The following is a 24214-nucleotide window of genomic DNA, read 5'->3' as shown; positions in this document are numbered from 1 at the left end:
ACTTAGAGTTACCCTCAGAGTGAGGCATTAGAATCAATGCTGCTGCATAATGCATATGAGTGAGCAAACCACAAAGAAATGTTTTTAATGTCATGACACTTCAGAAAAGAACACAAAAAGCAACAACATGGTGATACACAGTACTGCCTTCTGTCTCATATATACTTAAAAAAACATGTCATTCAAATGTAAAGCTTAAATACAGGCTCTCATCTCTCCTTAAAAAAATATGTTTCTATATCCGGAGGAGAATTTGTTAGAGGTCATTTGTTGTGCGTTTGGTGCTCGAGTAAGTTTTTGGGTCAAGAGGACGCCATTTGTTGGATTGATATTTGATGCGTTTTTAATGAATAATAATTAAGATGCATGGCACAGAGGAATACGACGTATCAGCCTCTGAACTAAAGACAATATTTCTCTCTTTTTATGCCATTTATTCAATGAATATATCGTTTCATTTTGATTTAGTAATTCAAGAAGTATTGGCTGCATGAGAGTAGAACGGGTATGTTTGATTGAACTGAAATGTGTTCATGTCATCTGGGACGTCTTGCAATAATCACGGCAGTAGTTACAATAAGACTTCATTTGTTCAGGAATTTCGATCCTTACAGGATGAGTACAAAACAATAAAGTGAGGAAAAAAGAGTGTAAATCCAAAATGGAATCAAAACATGGACGCCCATAGACTATAAATAATGGACGTAGTCTCCGTGACATCACCCATCTGTTTCTGAAGCGCTGTTTTGAAATTAATCGACTTTATTGGAAATGTTGAACCCAACCTAACTTCTGTTGAGCTAGTGTGAGGTAAAGAGGCGGGCTTTGAGCCTCCTTGCCAACAGCTATGTGTTCCCGCCTGTCAGCCAAGTCACTCATGTCCTTAAATGGGCAAAACTCGTAAGTTTGATATCTTCTGAACTGTTGCGTTATTTAAAAATTCACCCCCCGTACAGTGTATGCCGATAGAGAAATTAGCTCTTCAGACTGAAGCAGCTTTTTGAACCAGGCTGTAAACATGTTTATTTCTGCTACAAAGATCTTTTTTTTAATGGGTGTGTATGTGGTTTCCGGTGTTCCTGCAGCCAGCCTCAAGTGGACGCTCCATGAACTGCAGTTTATAACACTTCCGCATGGGCTTCATATTTTGAGACTGGTGGTTGCCGCTTGGTCCCGCCTCACCTCCTACCGTTTCTCTTTTCTGTATGTCTGATCTTTTGTTGATATTTGTAGGCTGCACGTTTTTTAAAGACGCCCCAAAACCCCAACTCACGTCTTGAAATCTTCCACTCGATATCAGGCTATCACTGCATGTGGACAAGACTGTTTCATGTCACACACTCAATGCATCAACAGAAGGGACATACTGCAATACCTGCAGAGCGTTTGTCAGAGGCTGCAGATTAGCAGACGTGAACAGTTGAAGAATAGACTTGGTGGGCCGCCAAATCTGGAGCAGCAGTTACATTTATGTATGTAAGCATGAGCATGATATTCTGATACATTCTAATCCTTTGTCTTTTGGCTTTTCCCTCTCAGGACCTGGCAGGCCGACCCGTCCTCTGGCCCTCTGTACCTCTCTTCTGTATCCTTGGAGCACCCTGAGGTCCCGTCGGAGGGTGTAAGAGCCCAAGTTCACTCCTGTCTCTACCTGCTGGAGCCCACAGGAGCCCGAAAGACCCGACTGATGCACCTCTGCAGAACAGACACCAGGTGAGGACGCGGGGAGGGGAGAGAAACTGAAGGGAAGAGTGTTCATTTTGTAGTTTTTCTGTAGTGGCCAAAGGTGAATCATTAAAAAAAGAACATATTCCAGCCATAAAAGTGCAGTAAAAAAGGAAGGCTTCAGATTTTGTACCTAAAAGTTATAAAAAAAAAATGTATTTTTTAAACAAAGGGGGCCCAGTGTTTCAAAAAAAGGACAGAGGAGTTCTCCTTTTCACCTCCCTATGCTCAGTTACTTTATCAGAGGTCTAAAATGTGCAGAAATAAGGATATACAAACAATACAGAAGTCAAAAAGAAGGGCACAGTGAGCTGCAGAAAGTCTGCAAGGGTTTGAAATACATATCTGGAGAGCGCTCTCAGTCTATCTCATCCGTCTTAATTGAGCTGGTTCTGTGTTTTTGACCTCTGCTGCATCTATCTGCAGCACATTCACAGCCTCCCTGTAGGTGAGAGCGAGAGGAGGAGGAGGAGGAGGAGGAGGAGGAGGAGGAGGAGGAGGAGGAGAAGGAGGAATGGCCCTCCTCCTCATGATTCATGCCCTTTGGAACTAGGTTTGCTGCAGATTCTCAGCTGCTTACATGATCATTGAAACTCTCTGAGGACCCCGCAGCTCGATTTGTCTCAGCTGATGAAATGAAATGAAGGTGCGTGTGACAGAAAGCAGGTGGCAGCAGCAGCTCTCACAAAGGGTCTGTGTCGTCAGGCTGCAGGAGAAGGAGGAGAAAGAGGCTGCAGGTTTTGATTCAGTTATGAGCTCAGGGGTGAACTGACTGAGAATGGATTGTGGTTGCTAATAGCACGAAGATTATGCATCATTGGCCTCCACTATCTGCTCAGTTTGAAGCTCCAGTTCATGAAGCACTTTGCCCTCATTGTATCTAAGCACAAACACGCACATTAAGTTTTGCAGCTCTGCAAAGTTTGCTCTTGTTTCGCGTCTGATTGAGAAGATGAACCGTCAGCATCTCTGGTCTCTGAGTGGAGCTGGAATCATCTCAGTGAGCTATCATCTGCTGATTACAACTGAACTGACAGGAACGTTCCAGACACGTTCTTTTTAAGAGCCTCTCCTTGGTTCTCTGATAAGTGCGTTCTGAATAAAGAAGTGTGTTTGCTTCGTTAACCAGAGCAGAGACGAGTAAATACAGAACCAGGATTGTTTTCCAGAAAGAAGCTTCTGAGCCGCCTCTTTCTGCTTTTACGTGTGAGCGATCCTGTAAAACACCCAGAGGGATGGATGCCTTCTCTCTTTCCTTTGTCACTTCCTCTCTTCTTTAATTTCCTCTCCTGACAGAGCTCAGGCTAAACGTCTGCGCAGCACCAGCCTTCTTATTTCCTTCGACATTAATTTAAAGTGCTTGTTAGCTTTCAAGGAGAGACAACAGATCCGCAGCATCGGGGTCAGCCGGCGAAACCGATCCTATCGCCTGCAGAGGAAATGAAACACGTCACGGCCTCAGAGACAGAAACATGAAGGAAGCTTGGTTTGGACTGCAGAGAGAAGGAAACCTAAAATATCTGACGCACATGTAAGGTGCACACAAATATGACTTTAAATAAACTGCTATGAGCTGTAAATACTGCAGTGCTGTACATAAAACTAAAACACAGAGCAGGTGAAGCATCTGTGGAGAGGAGCCTTTAAACGGCTTCTTCAAAGCAGATGTGTGGACTTGTTTTGTTCTAGAACAAGTCCACTCTTCTTACCAGTGCTCATAGTACTTCCATTGTGTTCAGCAATGTGCAGTTCCTATGCAGATGTGTAGCTCTTTCTACTGTAGAACTATCTGTTATTACCTCCCTGCACACTACCTGTACAGTATGAGCTCAGCCTTTGGTATCGTCGATGGTTGTGAGGAACAAACAAATGTACCGCTCAGAACCAAATCGCCAAGACTTGCACTACCCCCCCTCTGCTGGTCAGCTCTTCTCTTAAATTGAAGAGTCTTTCAATCAAACCGGCACTCCACAGGGTTTCTTTACCCAATGGTGCACCACGGTTTTCTTTAAATGCATGATTATGATCTAACGAAGGAGAAAATCACTGCAAGACTGGTGTGCATTTATGTGTCCTGCATGCTTTGTGCATTGAAGTGGTCACTTGCTTCTTCGGGCACCATCACATTTTATACTGATATGTCGGTCACAATGGTTTATAGGCCGGAAGCCAGGCCCAGCCCTCAGGATGTCCTTTGCTACCTTTTTTTCACTAGTATTTCTAGTTAGTGTACACATTGGGCCATCTCAAGATGATAATGAGCACTCTCAACTTGGGGCTGTTTGGTCGTGAGGGGCCAAAAACCTCTTTTTTTTAAAAAACTTTTCCAGATAACATGGTGTTGATATTGCATTCTATGTTATCAAAGTAAGAAATTTGGCATAGAGTATCCTGACATAGGGAAAAGTGGCAAAATGATATTCTGGTGCTTGCTGGTTTTAGATTTTAAAATATCATCCACAAAATGCACAACAAGACTACAAAAATAGCATCTGTTGGTGAAAATCTCATGAGAAATGGTTACTCTGCAGCATTATATGGTCAATGCCACTGCCTCATTTGTTTTTAAAATACTGCCCAATTTTGTAAGCTGCAATTTGAGCTCTTGATGGCCTCTGTATCTTAAAATGTACACTCCCTGTGGCCATAAATAAAAGCATGCAGCTCACTTCACTCACTTAGATGACAAAAATGATATTATCCTCTGAATTTAACAGTCAGAATCACTGTGTGCTCCAGATGTTTGTCTTTGCATGTACAAGAAAAACAATCATCAAGTTCTAGTGTTTTCATGACAATGTGTCCCATTGGAAGTAGTGCCAGCTTCATCATTGTCTTCGTTTTCACAGCAGATAATTGGGTACTGACAGTGTCCTACATTTTACCATCAGTGTGAGTGTGACAGCATTTATGCACTGAAAATGGCAGGTTTCATTAAGGAACTGCAATTTCCAAAACAATCGTGAACTAATGTTCAGAAATGTTTAGAGAACGAGACATAGAAAACTCCTGGTGTGGATAACTGTGCAACGACTGCTGCATTGCAGAAAATCTGACACTTATGAAACAACACAAACTCTCTCCCTGCAGGGTTTTAAAAATGTATATGCACAATGTTTATTCATGACTGGGGGATGATGATGCTTTTATGCTTATTCCAAGTCTTTAACCATGATATAATCTTAAATCTTAAACCCAGTAGGCATGAGGATGTGCACTTTATGACAACATGTTACATCGTGTGGAAAACAGCGTCCTCAGTGAAACGTGGAGAAGGCTGTTTGGGTGTTTTTCTCCAAAGTTTTAACAAAGTTTTTGATTCTGAAGTGAGAGTTAGTCTTTCATGAGGAAGCAAAACAGCAAGATATGCTTTCGGCTTGTTCTCTAATTCACCACATTTGAAACTAAAGAGGAAAAAGTTTGCTGTGGAACATTTCTCTTAAAGTTTTCTCTGCTGAAACATCTCGTTTTTTTCTTTCAGGGGCCGATCGCAGGAGTGGCACAGCAAAGTGAGCGGACATCTTCTGGCCTCTGGTCTCCTCTCAATCAAGGACTCGTTCAGACCGGAGCACAAAGAGACAAAGATATGAGGAACAAGCTGAGGATAATTTACAGATAGTAAACTAACCCGGAGTATTCAGTCAAAACTTTTGTCTGTTTGAGCTGCTCATAAGAAATCTGAAGAAAGCAGAGACTGCTGCAGCTTTTCAGGAAACTTTCTCCGAGTTTTGAAAGTGAAACTTCAGGCCCGGAGCACACGAGCATCGAAGGTGACCTGCGATGGCTTCCCCTAAACCATTTGTCTCTCTTTGGCTTCCTTTTGTGTGTTCGCTCTTTTGTCTGTGACCTTGCAGTTTGCCAGCAGCACCTCTGCGCTCCCTGCTGCGTCCGATACGCTTCACACCCAAATAAATGCAAACCATGGCATGCTCCGACAGAGGACGTTTTGATGGGAGGATGAAAAGCAGCGGCCTGATTTGACTTCTAACGGATGGAAAAGGCCGAAAAGGAGCAAGTGGACAGTGTGGTGAAAGTTTTATCATGAAGCTACATGCTGCTTGCCCACTTTTTTGCACAATATATTTTGAGGGAATCAGAACTCGAGGTGAAAGAGTCATCCTTCTCTGTGGATTTCTTTTCCATATTAAAAGAAATATGTTGAGGAAACATATGGCAGCTGCAGGAAATACAGACAGAGAACATCAGGAAACAGACTTTCAGCCAGCAGACATTTGGCTGCAGCGGAAAGGAAGGAGAGCAAAGGAAGAGAGGATGCTGGGAACACACACAGGAACCATGTCACAGACAGAAACTTAGTGATGTACCTTAGTTTAGGGTTGAAATGGATGTGGCTTTGATTATTTGACTCTCTGTTTTAACCACTTCAGCACCACACTTCACTTCTATATCAGCTACATGAGCCGCATGATTTACCTGAAGACCCTCATTCATCTGACTTTTCTTAAGAGCTGGCAGTCAGCTGGATGTATCTGACTTCTTGGTGTTCAAACACACTCCTTGTGAATAGCTGTAAAAATCATTCACACGAGAGACTTTAGTCTGGATTTAAAGTTAACAGAGGAACAATTTGAGCTTAACTAAGCTGCAGCTCAGCTCGCAGCCCTCTATTGAGGACTGAAATTGAAAGTCACTGTTTTTACAGGTTTCATTTACCTGATCTGATCTCTTTTGAGGGGAAAAGACCTTTGTGGGTCACTAAAATCTAGGTAAAGACCTAAAATCATGAAATCTGAAGGAATCCTGAGGAGATGAAAACCTAAAAACAGGCTAGCAGCAGCTCAGCTTGCAGACTCCAAAGTCAAAGAGTTTTGGAAAGGCTATAATTTTTACCTTCAACTTTCCAAAGTCACGCATAACAGGGTCTGTTTGTTTTAGCAGAGAAAAGCATTGTTCTTTGGATACAATGGCTCTTGCTTTGAACTGTACATGTCCAACAATGGTGGACTACCAACCTAAAATCAGCTATCGGCAGCTTAGCCCCTGAAATTGTTTCACCAAGAGCCTTTCAGAATGTAAGTTTTAAACATGTAGTGCATTATTATAACCTTTTCAACATGCAGGCACATAGAAACAGGCCAACTGCAGCTCAGCTCACAGTGTCTAGATGCAAAGAGAGTTTGTGAGACTGCAATTTTGAACCTAATGCTACTCCATGTACATCTTCTATTGCATTAATCTCTGGGTCTGTTTTGGCAAAAACACCTCTGTGGGTTTTTCTGCTACTTGTAAAAACCTGAACCCTGAAAACTTAAAAAGTGCTGAGCTGTCCAGCTCAAAGCCCTTCTCAAAGTTCTGTATCTACTTAAAAGGATATTTCAAACAGATCTTTTAACACAACTGCTTTATTTTATTTCTTAGCTAACATCAGCGTGCACCTAGAAATAACCTGTTAGTAGCTCAGCATGCAGCCCCAAGAGTGCTTATGAGACTTGATTTCTAACCTGAAGCTGCTTCATGTACACTTGTTTTTCTGGATTAATAGCCAGGTGTGTTTATTTAGACGGGAGGAGACCTCTGTGGATAATTTAGTGCCTTGAAAAAAAAAACTCTCAATTTGAACACTAAGGAAGCCATCAGCAGCTCAGCTCGCAGCCCTTTGATCCAAAAAGTGTCAGCAACTGATTTTTACACTTAAACTGTTAACTGTTTATTGGCTTTATCATCTGGTCTATTTTATTCAAAGAGGAGTAGACCTCTGTGGATAAGTCAGCTACTTGTAGAAACCTTGCAAATAATGAACAGTAAAACAAAGACAGCTCACAGCCCCTGCAGACAAGTCTCAGAGAAGCACTGCCTTTTAACATAAAACCGTTGTATTCAGTGTTTACTGGTCTGAATCACCAGGTCTGTCAGGTTTGGAGAGGAAGGGGACCTCTGTGGATAATTGGGCCTCCACAGCGATCACTGGCGACGTGACGAGTCATTTTGAGACTGCTGGGTGATGATTTAGCCTGCCAAGCTATTGCTTCTACTTTGCCTTGTGTGCAACAATGCAGCACAAAAACAAAAGTGCAGATATTGAACTAAACTGAAAAATGTGAGCGATTTGGGCTTCCGTTGACCAATCATTTGAATGCCCAACTTTTAAGGGGAAGCCTTGGTTTACTCTGATTCAACTAGAAACTTCAGAAAACATAAAGCTTGCAAGCATTTAGAGAAAGCTGCAGCAGGAGTCTCTTGGTGTGGATGCTTTTGGCTAACTCAGAGATGTGTTTCTGCATAACAAATCCAGAAAACTGAACTGAATTTAGGAGATGATTTCCACACATTTCTGATAAAACGTTACCGTTGAACGTGACAAAAACCTTACTTAGCTGTAATAAGGAAGTCATGTCAGATGTTGCCACCTTTTGGACATGCTTCTACTCATTTCGGCTTTTAATTTGTCCCTGTGACTTCAACGTGGTCTTTAACAGGACCCAAGTGAGTGATAGTTCAAAGACGAGCGATATCTACCTCTACACAGGACAACACCACAGTTGTGCGACTCTGAAGCACCACAAAGTTGTGAACTGACAGAGGCTTCTACGTGTATTTCCTCTGTTTCCTTACACTGTGACGAATATCAAACCAGACATCTACCATCCTGAACTTCATAAACCTTTTAACACTTGTATTTATTCTGTGTACAGTTTTATTTCATGTGGCATTCATGTGTTCAAAGCCTGCTCGTCCTACATATTTCATAATGCTCTTGTACCGGGGTGTGTGCATGTCCTCCACACGCTTCATTGCAGATTATTTAACTTAAAGTGTATCTAAAGAACAAATCTATATCTGAATACAAATCTTTTATTTAATGTGAGCTTTTTGAATTTGTTATCTTGTTTGAGTGAGTGTGAAATCTAAACTTATCAGTGCCAAACACTTAATTAAAATGTTTATTTCTCCCTGAATGTGTCTCCCGTTGTTTCTTCTCCTCTCTCCTCTGTGACTCGAATGAGTGCCAAACAGATTACTGACTGTAATTTCAGAGGAAGGTGGGGAAACAGCAGGCAGCGTTGGAGATGAGGTGTCACACTGCGCCACTGAAGCACAAGAGATTAATAAAGCTGGCAGCGTGATTGCTCTGCAGACTCCCAAAAAACTCCTGACTCTCACCTCTATTCCTTTTCTCCTGCTCACAACACCCCATCCAATCTATTTTGCAGGAGTCTTATTTACATATCGTATTGATTCATCTGAGATCGGATATTTGATAAACACCCAGAGCAAGAGACGGAAAATGTGATGTAAAAATATTTCTGGTGGCGAGGACATCATGCTACACAGGATTTTAAGGGAAGAGGAATAATTTACACTAATTAGAAACAACAATCTCTGAAGCGCCCGCAGGCTCCTTTAATTTCTGCTCCTTCCACAGAGAGCTAAAACACCATGAAGTGAACTTAACATGAACTCAAGGTTAAAAGTTAAAGGACAATTAAAGTATTTACAACATGTGCTTTGTTTCCCAAATGTTATGGTCTAAAGCAGGGGTTCCCAAACTTTTCAGCCCATGACCCCCAAAGTGATTAAAAGTGGCTTCATACTTCATTTACTGGTCTGCAGAGAATTAGCTGACTTACATACACGTGTCTGTGTTTCCTGTGCTGTTATAAATTAACCTGCTGCTACTGATGCTTTGTAACTAACCCTAACCTTAGGAGTCATCTAACAAGAAAGAAAGGCAGACATTTTTTTTTTATGGGTGAGATATGACATTTTTGATTAGTTGAAAAAAAAAAAAAAAAAACTTTCTGGAAGACATCAAGCGACACCCAACAAGTGTCTCACGACCCCTCAGAGGCTCCCGACCAAGCGGCAACCTCCGGTCTAAAAATATGAGTCCAATGCGGAAGTGCTGAAAACTGCAGTTCATCGAGGATCCACTTGAGGCTGGCTCCCGAAGTACTGGAAACCACATACACACCAATTTAAATAAAAGACAATCTTTACAGCAGAAATAAACATGTTTACAGCCTGGTAAAAAAGACGAGTGTAGTCAGGATAGCTCATTTCTCGATCGGCACACACTGGGTCTCATTCATGAAACGTGAGTAAATCTGTGTGTAGATTTGCACATAAAAGCTCACGCTACTAAAACTCCACGCCGGGTTCATGAACAGTGCAGGAAACTCCGATTTGAACGTAAACACGTATGTAAGATCATGAATGCCAACCCATCCTAAACTGATAGCGCGCTCCTGGTGATCATCAATTAGCATAAATCTCCGCCCATGAATAGAAAATAACCATCATATAAGGACACAGACCTGTGCATCTGGTCGGCCTGCCCTGCAATCATGGTGCAAGGAAAGAAGGATAGAGAGCAAAAAAAGAACTTCGAGGAGGAGATTGAAATAATTTTTGGATTCTATGGATATAGAATGGTAAATCTCTACATATAAAACACATGCATATGTATAGAAGACTACATTCTTACCAACAAGCCAGCGTCTCTCACAGCTCCATTAGAGCTGTAGTCAAGCCTTAAAAGTTAGACCCGGCCCGACCAGAGCCCGACAGAATTCTGCCTGAACCCGTCCAAACCCGAATGACCTAGATTTTACAGCCGTTTACAGCCCGACTGCCCCGACATTATTCATTACTGGTCTGGCAAAATTTTGTGAGTTTTGGGTAGGATGGTCAGTTGATTTTCCACCAGCCAAGAACATCAGTTTCATCTTCCATGACAGTCGTTTAAATGTAGCAAGATACCTCATCGTCTTCCCAGTCAGCTCGCTGTACATGTTCCCACTCCTCAAAATTCACTCTTTTGGCCGGAGGATGAGTGTGCTCGTCTCTGGAGAGCTCTGGGTCTCAAGTCTCCACATCTGGTCGTGCACCTGCAGCACCGTGCATAGCTTACAGAAGAGTGCGGGCATGAGCATGAACGGCCTCCCTGTCTGAGTGTGACAACATTCTCAGCTAGTTCCATTTTGGCCAAAGGAATAATGTGATCATATAGAGGTCATGTATTATCACTTTATGCGCGAGCAAGTGCTTGTGCCGTTGACGCACGACTGCTTACTGAGTTGAGTTCAGATTCACTGGACCGCTCATTTACCGGGCAAGCCCGTGTAAAATGATAGCAAGTATGACTGAACCGTTGGGTTCGGGGTCAGACAAATATCTTCAGCTCTGAGCTCCATTTTCCAAACGGGTGCCATCTATGAAGCTGTCATGCGTCGCACCGGGCCACCGAGCCACAACGTTGAGCAACACAGTTTGCATCACATATCAGGTGCACATTCACGGAATGAAAGTTTTTCCGGTTTGTGTATGCAAATGCATCATCAGATGGAGCCTTGATGCGTATGTGTGTGCAGTCTATGGCACCGATGACATTTGGCATGTTGGCCAGCGCGCTACACCCCCCGCTGTACCTCGATTTGCCATTGTGCTCCATAGGGGAATTTAATGTACTGTGGCCTTAATTCAATAATGCCGGCAAGTACTGCTGGTGAAATGCGGCTCATTGATGGCTGGGATATTTCAGATCTATCTGCCATCTCTCACTGGAAGGTCCCTGTGGCTAAGAATCCCAGCATGGAGAGCACCTGCAAATGTGCGGGTATGGCATGGCTTCTTTTAGTTGGCCTCGTCAGATTAGGCTCCAGTTAGTCTGTGTGGTTTTTAAAAAGTAGTTCACCTTCTAAATAAACCTAATCTAGATCTCAAAGCTTTAATTGCCAACTTATTTGTTGTAAAAATATGTTATATATTTTTTTAATATTATGTCATGTTTAAATGACGTGTCTCAAAGGCATCTGCGTATTGTGTAAATAACAGAGAGCAGTACGTATTAAAATTGTAATTTCCGACAGTGAAAAGCAGTATTTATGTGTATTCCTACATTAACACAAGCACTCCACACAGTCGGGAGCAGGTGTAGATTTTGTGAGTAGTTACTCACAGATCAGCGCTACTAAAAGATTGATGAATGCAGAAATCCGCATAAATTTCTGCTGCACACGATTTACACACAAATTCGTGCTGCTCACGTTTCATGAATGAGTCCCACTGAACGGGGGTGAATTTTTCTCTAACGTGGCAATATCGAAGATATTGAGATTACAAGTCTTCCAATGAGAGGCACAGCTGACTTGATTGGCAGGCAGGAACACTGTAGCTGTTGGCTATTAGGCTAAAGGCCTGCCTCTTTACGTCACAATCACTCGACAGCAGCATTATGGCAGCAAATGGCCACAAAACAGCACTTCAGAAACAGATGGGTGACGTCCATATTTTATACAGTCTATGGTCCCGACTCATACTTTGGGAACCCCTGGTCTATAGGACTAAGAGGTATAAAAGTTTTGGGTTTGCTTTAGTAGAATTTGAAACTCTACAACAGCTGCAACAAATCCTCTCGGTATAAATGCAGCTGAACGAAATCTGTCCACCCGCTCAAGGCTCTTGTTTTTGTTGCTGACAGGTTCAGGGTCTTTCTAAATTCACTAGTGTGTCTCCTACTGCTGCTTTTTGTGACGCCACAACACTCTATAATTAAATGATCCTGTATACGATGATATAACATACTAATGTGTGTGTCAGTATATCTGGCTGTCACATCGTGCAGAGCTGTTGAAGCTTCCATGGATCAGTACAGTGAGAGTATTTGCTACAAAAATCACAATGATCTGCATGAAGGTGAATCAATTAAAGAAATGCCGCACCTCAGATCAGTACCCTCTTTAGTGAAAAGACTTCTGAACCTGCGTTTCCTCACTGAGCTTCTCCAGAAGCCTCCTCTCTCCTCAACCCTTGTCTCCTCTAGGGAGCATTTAAGGGATTTGAAGACAAAATCTCAAACAGCTGTTACCTCGCTCATATCAAACCTGTTGGTGAAAACAATCTTTGCTCATGAGAGTTGTTTCTCTGATTGGAGATTTTTTATTTTGTGTCATTGTGTTGTGTTCAGACACACAATAACTCAAATATAATATAAATAATAATATAATATAATATATGATAAAACACTGTTAAAAAAGCCTGACACAGTCACTACAGGCCACAAGAGAGTGCCAATTAGCATGGAATATAAATAACTACAGAATGATAATTGCTTGCACATATAGCCAACAAGGCTAAGCTTTAATTTCACAGTCTGTATATCTCTTTATATAGATTCATAATAGCAACATAAGATCAAAACTCTGAGCTTAAAGGGGCTGAAATGTCTGCAAAGAAGAGGAACTGAAGTGTTGGAGGGGTTTAGATCTCTGCCTTGAAGTAAATATTGACAGGTATTTATATTTCCTAAAGAAGTATGGGAGGTAGAACCTTCAGTTATCAGGCCCTTCTCATTTAGAATCATCTACCAGTCAGGGTCTGAGAGGCAGACACCGTTTCTACTTTTAATAGTAGGCTTTGAACTTTCCTTTTGATAAAGTAGAACTGGCTCAGGCTTGGACCAGCTCTTAGATATGCTGCTATAGACTTAGACTGCCAGGGGAACTTGCACTGACACACTGGGATCCTATCTCACCTTAATTTAACTCTTCCTGTCCCATTAAAGTTACTACCCATAGGCCTTTCTGGAGTCCCTGAGCGCCCTTGTCCCGTGAGTTCCTCTGAGTCGCTGCCGTAGACGTGAACGTTCCAGACTCCAGTGACAACAGCCAATACTGTCCGTCTCACCACTATAATCTCTCTCTCTTAATCTCCGTCTATCCCTCTCTCCAACACGGTCTCAGCAGATGTGTGTCTAACATGAGTCTGGTCCTGCTGGAGGTTTCTGCCTGTTAAAGGAAATTTGTCCTTGCCACTGTAATTTGTTAAATGCTGCAAAGTGCTCTGCTCATGGTGGATTAAGATGAGGTCAGACTGAGTCCTGTCTGTAAGATGTGACTGGATCTTATCCTGTCTTGATTTTGGGTCTTTGTTAATAATAGAACATAGAATATGGTCTAGACCTGCTCTGTTTGGAAAGAGTCTTCAGATAACTTGTGATTTGGTTCTATACAAATAAAGATTGATTGATTGTTTGATTGATTAAGGTGTAGTGAATATCTTTATTTGATTTCCACAGTGGTAGTCTGTCATTGCTCAGTTTTGTCCCTTTAACTTGAACTATTCCATCTGAACTGAGACATTGAAAATGTCTCCTGAATGTAAATTCAGAGTCCTCTATTGTGAGAGGAGGTTGCCGACCCGCCAGTCTCAGACGGCGTCTTAAAACCTTTTGGGCCATCACACAGACAACCTCCATGTCACCAGCCAGTCTCTGTAATCCACCCAGAGGCTTGAGAGAAAGGGAATAAATATCGGCTGAGGCCACCGGGTGATGAGCTCCGTCTCTCCCGTTAAGGAGCGGGAACGTTATTGCTTCTGTAGGTGTTACTGAGGCGACGCGGCAGCGTTTTCTCCTCTTGGAGCGACTGTCAGAACACCTTTAACGCTGTCCTTCAACAGCAGCTCGGCACAAACTCTGCCAAAGCTTAATGAATCTTTCATGAAGCTGCTGCGGGAATGATTGTCGGAGAAGGAACTGAGTTGAGCCTTAAAGTCCAGAGGAGAGAAGTGTAGATATTTCATAAGTTTGGAAGATGGGTCACAGACGCACGTCTTCCCCTCAGCATGGTTTCAGAACTTCTCTGACAGCTATTGTACGACTCATGCCGAATCCTGCAGTCATACAACTTTTATATCTATGGAAGTGCACAACTGTCTGCAGGGTAGAGGCAGACTTCACAATTACAGGCTGCCTCAGAGTGTGTGTGATGTATAATTAACTCCGTCAAATGGGTTTGTTTGCCTTGCACTCTGAGATTCTGCAAACAAAGCCCACTTACTCACGCATGTCATGGAGGGAAAAAGGCTGTAATTGTCGTTATCTAAAAAACAGCTCGAGTCTAATGCGTCTTTCTATATGTCAAAGTCCAGGGAGGCAATTAAGAGCTAAAAAGAGTGCAAAACTATCCCCTCCCTGAGCTCCAATATGCATGCATTTTATATGATTAAAGCCTCTTTTAAGCTTTTTATTATGGCTAAACGTGTGGAACAGTTAGACGTTTATGATGAAGATTGGTAGAGTATTTGATGCTTCCACTCATTTTTAGGCAGCACTGAAAACTAAAAAAATACTAAGGGCCTTAAACCTGTTTTAAATGGCCAGCAGGGGGCATCTCCGCTGTTTCAACAAAGAAAGGCACATTTTATGAATTTTATGAGAAAAATTAACCAATTTGATTTATTTCTCAAGCAAACATTTTCCTAATGAGTTTATTTTCTTAAACTCTAGTTTCAAGTCGACTTCAATACAGCATGGTGTTCTTATTAATTATGGTCCCATTTACAGGAAAATAAGAGCAGGGCTACTCTGTGATTGACAAAATGCTACCATGATGAACTAAAAAACTATTTTTAGGAGTCAAAACATCATTAAACGTTTTTGGATTCTTTGCTGTTACTTTGCAAACAATTTCAGAGTGATTGGTATGTTTTTTGGTTAAGATAAGGTGCAAAACTTAGCAGTTTGGCTGACTGTGTTTGGTGTTCTAACTGAGTCACTGTGGAAGCTGTATCTTTAGTATGGAAACCCATGTATAATCTAAAGTTAGTCTTACACTTATGGGAACCCAACTCTGTGGTGCTCCTGTGTAACCAGGAGTTAGCAATGAATTACAGCCAAGACTTCCTTTCCAGTGAGCTACAGCGTTTACAGTTCAATTAGCGACTCAGAGAGTGACTGTGTTCAGATTAAGAGAGAAGCTAAATTCACCCATCTAGAAACATCTGCAAAATATATACATTGTTCATTAAATCCTCTTGAGGAGCATCCATTGATCGTTTTCTGGTGAGTCTTAGTTTCACTGTTAAAGCTGGGGTTGGTAGTCTTGGAAAACTAGCATGAATTTGAGTGTAGCATGTCTTCAGGACTCCGTCTAACCCTTCCCCCCCCTCCCCTCGGAGCTCCTTCAAAACGACGCCCCTGCTCACATGCACGAGCACGCTGATTCATGACCATATGATCGTGACTGATTCAAAACCGGTCCTCACCAAAACATTATCGTAGTGAAAGTTAAAAACACAAACAAACATGGCTGCTGTTAGTACTCACAACTGTCATTCTAGCATTATCCAGTTGTACTGGTGACATGATATCAGGAGAAAAGTTATAACACATATAATACTGTAACAGCTCTACTGTTTGTTAAACGTGTTCAGTCTAAATGTTCTTAATTCCTACAGTGTTGACAGTTAGTGAAGGCAGCATCAAGGAGAGGATGTGGTGAGAGAGTGCGAGGCGAGCCAGAGAGAGGAGAGACAAGAGGAGAAGTTCTTCATTCATTCAAACATTGATTGTTGTTTTGTTGGTTGGCGTGATCACGGCCGACAGTGACCGGTTATTAAAACTAAACGTGTTCACGAATCGGCTCGTCATCACTACAACGTCCGGACGGACGCTACGATACATATACATTTTCTGTAGGACTTACAAGATGTCATTAATTTTTTTGCTTGTCAGAGCCCCGTGGTGAGAGCTTTTTAGACTCTGATCCGGACTACAGTCCTGAGCAAAACACCTCATCAGGTCAGAGGGGTCAGGCCCGAGGTTGAGCGAGGGGGCAGTCAGTAGAGTCAGGGGAAGCAGAGGCAGGGGACGGGGACTCAGAGTGCACACTGGGGAAATGTACACGCAGGAGGCGGGCAGAACGGCAGGACAGGATTTGATTGGTTTAAAATTTTGGGACCCAAAAACAGTGATTGGTTGGTGTTTTCCCAGGTTTACTCCGGCTGTAGATAGCAGCTTTATTCACTCTTTTTTAAGAACACATTCTGTATTGATTACCATCGGGACATAAAGATAATTTTAACCAGTATAACAAAAAGTGTATCTAAAACTGACTACCAACCCCAGCTATAACAGTAAGTTACATATACCTATTTTCTACCAACGCAAACTGGGTTGTATTTCAGGGCTAGTTCGGAGCTGGATGAACTCACGAAGCATTGTTGCAACCGTTTGTTTTTCCGCCCCCTTGAGCCCGTGGGAGAGGCACATCATGACATCAGATTTTCGGAACCGCTTTTCACAGCAACGCTTTGAAAAGCGGAACATTGGCGGACAGCTTTTCTCCTCAGCCGACCACTGCTTTGCCTTGGAATCCATTAGCCTCTTTTAATGTTTTCTCTGTAGGACAATGGCGGAAACACGTTTGGTTTGCGTCTTTGATCACGGCAACCCCGCCCCCCGCCCCTCGGCCTGACGTCAGCGGTTTGTAAATCTAGACCAGCAAAGAGGGGGAGCCGCTCTGGAACCAGTTTTCCGGCTGGGAGCCGGTTCACTAACAGTCGAAACACCAAAAAACGGTTCTCAATTGAGCGCCAGCTCCGAACCGGCCCTGAAACTGCCTCGGTCGAAAAGGGGTAATAGAGGTCTCTTTCTGGCTTACTCTCAGTGGTATGAAACCTGAAAATAAACCAATTTTCTTATGATTTACACACCAGTTCAACTGTTCCTGGGAAGTCCCAGTTTCATTGTAAATAGTAAATTATACAGAGGCTTTACTCTGGCTCACTCCTAGAGGTATGGACCCAAAATATACACTAATTTTCCTTCCACAACAGTTCACCTGTTCCTAGTAAGTCTCAGTTTTACTGTAAATAGTGAGCTACACAAGCATTTATTTCTGGCTTACTGTCGTTAGTATGACCCCAAAGAAGAAACAGTTTTTCTTGTCTTTTACACCCTGGTTCACCTGTTTCTGCTGAGTCTCAGTTTCCCTGTAAATAGTAAGTTACACAGAGGCTTTACTCAACATTTGTTAAATCAAGGTAGTGTCATTTCTGATTCATTCAAGGAAGTCCATGATTTCAAACTGATTGGCTTTTCATGACACAGTGCCAAGATATCTGTTCATAGAGTTAGATCAATCAATGTTGCCTGCTTTTGCTCTCCATACAGTTTTTTCCCTGAATACAAAGCTGATTTTCAACTGGTCAATACTACTCAGCCTATAAACAGGAAGTGTTGTTATGTAGAGCCTGTAAATGACTGACAGCAGACTGGGTTGTGTTAGGTTTCATTTCCATGCTTTAATAAAAATGATACTTTACATGAGAATTTAGGAAATGGATCAAAGCAGGTATGTTTGGGATAGCATGACCTTGTAGAAATGACTCCCTAAAGTCAGGAGAGTTTTGGCCAAGGTGTAAGTGAGACATCTCTTCTCCGGGTCCATTTCTGGTGAATTTGGTTGCAGTGAGAGAAAGACAAAGGCTGGTCTGATCCCTGCAACATCACATCCTGTGACATCACATCCTCTGAACAGAGTTGATGCCCAGGATGTCAAAGCCTTTGGACATGACCATTGCTGTGGCATCACAGAGCAGCATCCTCCACATGTTCACCTTCACTACCTCACCTGCAGAAACAAAGAGATGAAGGCACATTTATTGATTTCATGTCTTATAAATTATTTTATTACTTAACTGGATTTTAGATATAAGTTTTGCTATACCAGCGTAAGCACAGGACAAATAAAAACTTAATGTTAAATCTACAAAAAAGAAAAACATTTTAAAAAAAGGAAGAAAGAAGAAATTTGACAGGAAGAGGGGAAGAGAGAGATGTTAAGTAGAAGATGTCATCCGGTAAACAAAGTCAGAGGTGAGAGGGGAACAATAACAACAGAGAGGTCAGAGGTCATGTTTAATGTCACTACAATCACAGTGTTGAGTGGAAATCAATGACCCTGGCGCCTGAATCCACAATGTCCAAACCATCAGGACAAATCGCTGCACGGATCAAAAAAACAATAAAATTAAGAGCAACGAGCAGCAGAGGGTGAATTAAACAGACGGCTCGTTACATCGATGCTCTCTGGCGTACAGAAAAATGAGTTTGTAATTTTCTCAAACAGGCTGACGACACAGGGATGCTGCTGTTCAAGAGAAGCTGATGAGAGACAATTTCAAAGGACAACAGCTGGCAGACGTTTCTGTTTAAGTTCAGCACAGTGTACTGCACAAGATATTTGAGTTGTTGCTGCTTTTGGATTGGTATGATTCAAAAATGTGATTTTTTTTTTGTTTTTGTAAATAAAAAAATAAAATAAAATAAATAAAATAAATCCAGCCACCGTGCAGTACAGTACATTCGAAACAAGCTAAATCCAGCCACCAGACCCCCCATAGGTCAATGTCATGCATATTGCCATTATGATAAGTTTTTGCAGACAAAGTACAATCAAATATAATACCTGATAACAAAAGGCAAAGCTAGCTAAACTATATTGATAATAGAGACACAATAATAAAGGAGGAGGATGCGTCAGAATATTTTAGTTTTTGAGGCTTTAGATTAAAATAAATCTTCTAACAGAAGCTCCTTACTGTGAGTCAAGAAGCTTTGAAAAGAGTGAGGAATGGTGGTATCCTAAAGGACTAAGACTATTTCACAAACTGTTGAGAGACTGAGACTCTGGGAAGTTTAGTGTTTTTTAAGGCTTTTTTTGCCTTTATTGACAAGAATCTAAAAAAGGAAGAAGAGGAAAAGAGCAAACTTTATCAAGGAAAAAGTGCTGAAACTTAAAATCCCAAATGAACAAAAATCGCCAAAACAAAAATAATGTGCTTGAGAAACATGCTGCAAGACACCTTAAAAGCATAAATGGCAGGCTCTGGATTTTTTTTTTGCAAATACAGAAACATCAGAAAGTTCCAAATACAGAAAGTAAGAAAAGAAGAGTAACAGAGGAACACTGGAGGAGTACTCCGGGCCTCTAGGGGGAGCTACTGCGATCTGGCTACTGGCGCGACAAACTGTTAATGAGCACGTATTTCCTGGTCCTCAGGTAGTAGTATCCTCCTTTGCTGATTGTCCAACTTTGGAGCTAACCTGAGGCTTTAGTGTTTACACCTGAGGTGTGAAGCACTGAGGGGAGAGGATTTAAAGCTCGGGGTTGAGGAGACCGATGAGGGAAAAAAAGGCGTGAAGTTCAGTCTTAATGGTTACCAGGACTTGAGCCAGGGGAGCGAGCCTCGTCGCAAAGGGCTCAGCATCTGTGTGAGCACAGCCAGTCTGGGACTAAATACAACACCTGAGATAGGGATTAAACACGGAGGTGGTTTTTCTTTCCTGGTTCGGTTGACCGCGCTGTACACTGCTCAGGTCTCAGGAGGGGGAGCTGACCGACGCCTGACCCCCTCACGGGACACTGTTTTGCTTTTAGAGTTTTGGTGTGATGAGGATTCTGTGTTCATGTTGGCCTCTGATATTTTTGTAAGTGTTCACTTCAGATTTTTATTTTTTTTTAAAAAGGGACAGAAGTGTTTAATACTTTTTCATGCCGAAATAACTAGTTTCATGTTTCCTGTCACTTTAAATCTGGCTCATGATCTCAGCTCTACGCAGACACACAGATATCCACACACAGACAGTTCGACAAAGTAAAATGACGTCTCAAAAACCCCTCCAGCTGAGGTTACTGCCACAGCGCTAACTGAGAATTAGCATAATTACACAGCTCTAAGCCTGAAGTGTTAGCACTTCAGCACACTGCAGGGATAAAATGCTAAAAGGGACAAGTGGAGCGCTAACAGAGTTAAGACTCCTTTTAGAGAGTGAAACTTAGCCAAGTCCCATCAAGAGCAGAATACTAAGGAATCTCAATCTATCCTCTCCTCCAGCCAGCGTACCTGTCTGCCGGTCCTTCTCCACGCAGTAGCAGCTGTCATAGAACTCGGTGAAGGTGGTGGCGAGCTCGTACAGGTAGTCACAGAGCGTGTGCAGCAGCAGGTCATCCAGGATCTTCTGCAGGATCTCGGGGAATCGGAGGATGCACTTCCCCAGCTTCCACTCCTTCTCGTGGTCCAGGAGGACCTCCGAGGTCTCTGCTTCTTTCCTCAGAGTCGCCTCGTCAATGTTTGCCAGACGAGCTATGGACCTACGGGAGTGCAGAAACACCATTAAGAGAATAACTTTGATACCATGCATCCTCAAACAGCGTATGACATAAACCTCAAACTTTTTAACCAACCAGGAAACTTTGTTTTATTTTATTCCATCCAGGAGTTCATTTAGGAGTTTAGAGACAACTTTGTTTTGTCCTCCAAAAAAAAGGTGTCTCCATCTTTTAATCTTTTACCTACAACATGGCATCATTTTTATCTTCTCTTCTTCCCAGCCTTTTTCAAAAAGAGATGCTATTCTTTAGGAAACTTGTGTTTCAAAGAGGGAAGGCAAGTTTATTATACAGCACATTTTAACTACAAGGAATTCAAAGTGTTCACACAGGACATTAAAAGAATCACGAAGATGAGCCTTTAGTTGGCTACATACTGTATATATGTATTTCTAGGCTACATTTTTTAGATTTTTACATCTTTTATTGATTGAGTAGAGGACAGTGGACATAGTAGGAAACCGGGAGAGAGTGGGGGAGTGACATGCGGGAAAGGGGCCACAGGAAAGAATCAAACCCGGGCTTTAACCATTAGGCTGTATCCGCGCCCTGCCTTTACATATATAAAGAACTGGTGGTGATATAAGTCTTTCTTTAATTATTACAAAGATGAATAGAGAGGAGATGGACAGTAAGGTCGCTGTATGAAGATACTTTGAGTGAAGTTACTTATTGACTAAAAAATATAAATCATTAAATAAACCTTTAAAGAAATATCTGCACCTCAGTGCTGAGGAATGTTTCATAAAATGCTTAAATCTTGCATTTTAAAGGCTAAATGTTTTACTATGTTACCCTCACTACTTTGGCTTTTATTTACAAGGAAAAACAACGCTGTAAACATTTCACTGAGCACTCTGAGAGGTATGTTTTTTCGCAGCAGAAACGTTTCCTTCAAGGATGATGAAAGGCCACAAAGTCCAGTTTTTTTTATTATCTGTTTTTAAGAATTCCAGTCATAACTTGCCGTCAAACTATTTCAAGAGGCTATAAAGGCAACATTTTAGCTAAATCTATCAACCAAAACCTAACACGATCAGCCTTTTTAGTCCTTTGAGAAACACATTTCAAAGGTTGAATCCGTGCTGCGTTCAATGATTTCTAAAGCTTTTAAGCTTCAACGAATCTGAACCTTAGCTTCAGAGAAATATCTGTTGGAGAAGCTGAATGTTTCCATGTTAAAGTGTTTCACATTTAAGTTGTGTAACCCTTACCTGATGCGAGTGAAGGCGTAGAGCAGGTAGGCCGCCGTGTTGCCCCGGTCGTCCAGCATCTTGTCGAAGGAGAAGACGTAGTCGTTGATGCGGTTGTGGGAGAGGTCGGCGTATTTGATGCAGCCAAAAGCAACAGACCTCTGGGCCTTTATCAGCTCCTCTGGGGTCAGGGCCTGGAGAGAGACAATTTCATTTTAAAGACGAGAGTTAACAATCTCTTCAATCCCCCGTCACTCTTTAAGTCATTAAATATTCTGATAACTCTTCAGCTTTTATCAGATCGTAATTACTGCTGGCTGTACCCCATCGTACGCTCTTAACTGTTAAAGCAGTGAGTTGAATTTAATCCAAATAATGAATTTAATTTACCAACCTCAGGGTAAGATTAAATTAACTTATTAAGTCACAGCCTTTCCTTGAATCTGTGTGTGACGTGCTCGATACCACAGGGAGTTAACACAGTCAGCAGGAGGAGGAGGAGGAGGAAGATTTGACTGAGAACAAAAAGTGCCGGTGAATCCAAACGTAGCAGAGCGAGGGAGCGACATGACAGGATATGAACTAATGGGACACACAACATGACGGCATGACAAAACAGAACACGAGATGACATGAAATAAAGGGACAGGTCGTAACATGACAGCATCTCATTAAAGAGCGGAGTGAAGAGAGCAGAAAGAGGACAGTTTAGGATGGAAATGACACAAAAGAAGGCGTGACACGACACGAAAGAGCATAATGTGACAGAATGAAAAGAGGAATGTGACATGAAATGACAGAAGCAGAGGGATAGATCATTGTATGAAAAGATGCATGACATGACAGCACCACAAGAGGGAAGTCAGAACATCTGGAGCTCCGCCTACTGACTGGTTTCAGGCTTGGATGACAGAGCCTGCCTCAACCATTGTTTCTATTAGGATTATTATTATTAGTTCTTATCTTTCTTATTAAGTGATCACGGATCTGAGAAGTTGGACTCATATTTTTAGTCGGGAGGAGGCCGCTTGCTTATACAGTCTAGGCTGGCTGCCTGTCTGCTTCTATGGTGTCATCTGTGATGAATGGCATTCGTCTTTGTTTTACTGCCCTCTACTGGTCTGGTGGTGTAGTGCATTTACTTTTTTTTTTTTTCCTCCAAACGTCACTGGCCTGATTTGTACAATCTACCCGGGACTTCAGCCGGTGGTCGAAACGCAGACAACAATGGGGGCACAGGAACCTTTTAGTTCAGGGTAAAGTAGTTCTGGGGGCTAAAAGACCCCGGAACTCTTAGTCAAAGTTCACCTATAAAGCACCTATACATTTACAAAATTAGCAGCTAGGCTGACTTGACAGACAGGTAGGTGTGTCGTGGCTGTTCGCCAGGAGTGCTGACAGCCTCCACCTCTTTGCCTGATTCTGAGCGGAACAAACTTCCCTCTGAGTCAACATTTCCAAAATGGCGACCACCATCGCTGGGCTTCAAAACGCTCTACAGAAACAAATGATGTCAGAGAGACTACGTCCAGGTTTTATGCAGTCTTTGGATTTCATTGACTGGAGGATTTAATTGTGCCTGAATTTAGAGGGTGCTGCTGCTGCTGCATCCCCAGCTTCTCATGCCTCTGCAGCAAGCTCGTGTTGTATTTGATAAACCCAGAACAAAAGAGGAGCGAACAGCAGACACAATAACAGAAAAGAAATAATCCAGCACATGTTGAGAAAACGGATCTTGCAAGCTGAGGATCACGGAGGCCAGGGTCGGGGTTTGTTTTAATGAGGCAGGGTTAGCAGATGGTAGACGTGGGCACCGACCCAGACAGCGAGCAGAGAGCCGGGCCAGAAAGGCCTGCAGGGAAACTGTGCTGGCACCCATTTCACAGAACCTTCTCAGCATTAAAATCATAGCAGTTCAACTGGAAGTCAGTGAGTGTTTACACCGCATCAAGTGCTCCAGATTATACTTAACCAGGTCAAGTTTGGTTGCTTTTACATATTTGTTGCACATGTAAATTTAATACTTATGTAAACATCTCAGCATGAGACACTGCAAACACACAAAGCAGAATTAGCAGAAATTCAGAGCTGGTTTGTGAAGTTAAGCGAAATCATACAGCTAACGGTAGCTTCAGGACGAAAGGAAAGGCCTGTCAACGGGTGTTGTCTGGGTCGAATCTGGAGATGAGCTGGAACAATTTAAAGGTCAGAAGGTGAAAAATACTTTCCATTACTTTACAAACTATATAGATTTCTTTTAACAAGGTCCAGTTGAGCTGCACAGGCGGCAGTGATGAAAGCGACGTGTTGAAGCGAGCAGGAGAGCAGCAGCGTCGATAGTTAGTGTAATTTGTGAGAGTCAGAGAACTGCAGGGGAAA

At 42.3% G+C, this 24214-nt stretch overlaps 2 protein-coding genes across 4 annotated transcripts in view; one reads left to right on the top strand and one right to left on the bottom strand.

Annotated features, from left to right (window-relative positions):
• The window catches only part of si:dkeyp-23e4.3 (rho GTPase-activating protein 7), a 117582-nt gene extending 108940 nt beyond the window's left edge, over positions 1 to 8642 (top strand). For both annotated transcript variants that reach the window (XM_034684476.1, XM_034684477.1), the window contains exons 16-17: positions 1540 to 1713; positions 5207 to 8642. In XM_034684476.1, coding sequence (XP_034540367.1) covers positions 1540 to 1713; positions 5207 to 5315 — 283 coding nt within the window. In that variant the 3' untranslated portion in view covers positions 5316 to 8642. The remainder of the gene's footprint in view (positions 1 to 1539; positions 1714 to 5206) is intronic.
• A 9110-nt stretch (positions 8643 to 17752) lies between these two features.
• rars1 (arginyl-tRNA synthetase 1) overlaps positions 17753 to 24214 on the bottom strand; it is a 32789-nt gene continuing 26327 nt past the window's right edge. For both annotated transcript variants that reach the window (XM_034683516.1, XM_034683517.1), the window contains exons 13-15: positions 21857 to 22029; positions 20377 to 20624; positions 17753 to 18101 (exon numbers count right to left, since the gene is read on the bottom strand). In XM_034683516.1, the coding sequence (XP_034539407.1) occupies positions 17992 to 18101; positions 20377 to 20624; positions 21857 to 22029 (531 nt within the window). In that variant the 3' untranslated portion in view covers positions 17753 to 17991. The remainder of the gene's footprint in view (positions 18102 to 20376; positions 20625 to 21856; positions 22030 to 24214) is intronic.

Source organism: Notolabrus celidotus, chromosome 5, assembly GCF_009762535.1.
Source record: "Notolabrus celidotus isolate fNotCel1 chromosome 5, fNotCel1.pri, whole genome shotgun sequence".
NCBI lineage: Eukaryota > Metazoa > Chordata > Actinopteri > Labriformes > Labridae > Notolabrus > Notolabrus celidotus.
The sequence above is the reverse complement of the archived record's forward strand: the minus strand, read 5'-3'. Positions and strand labels throughout refer to the sequence as shown.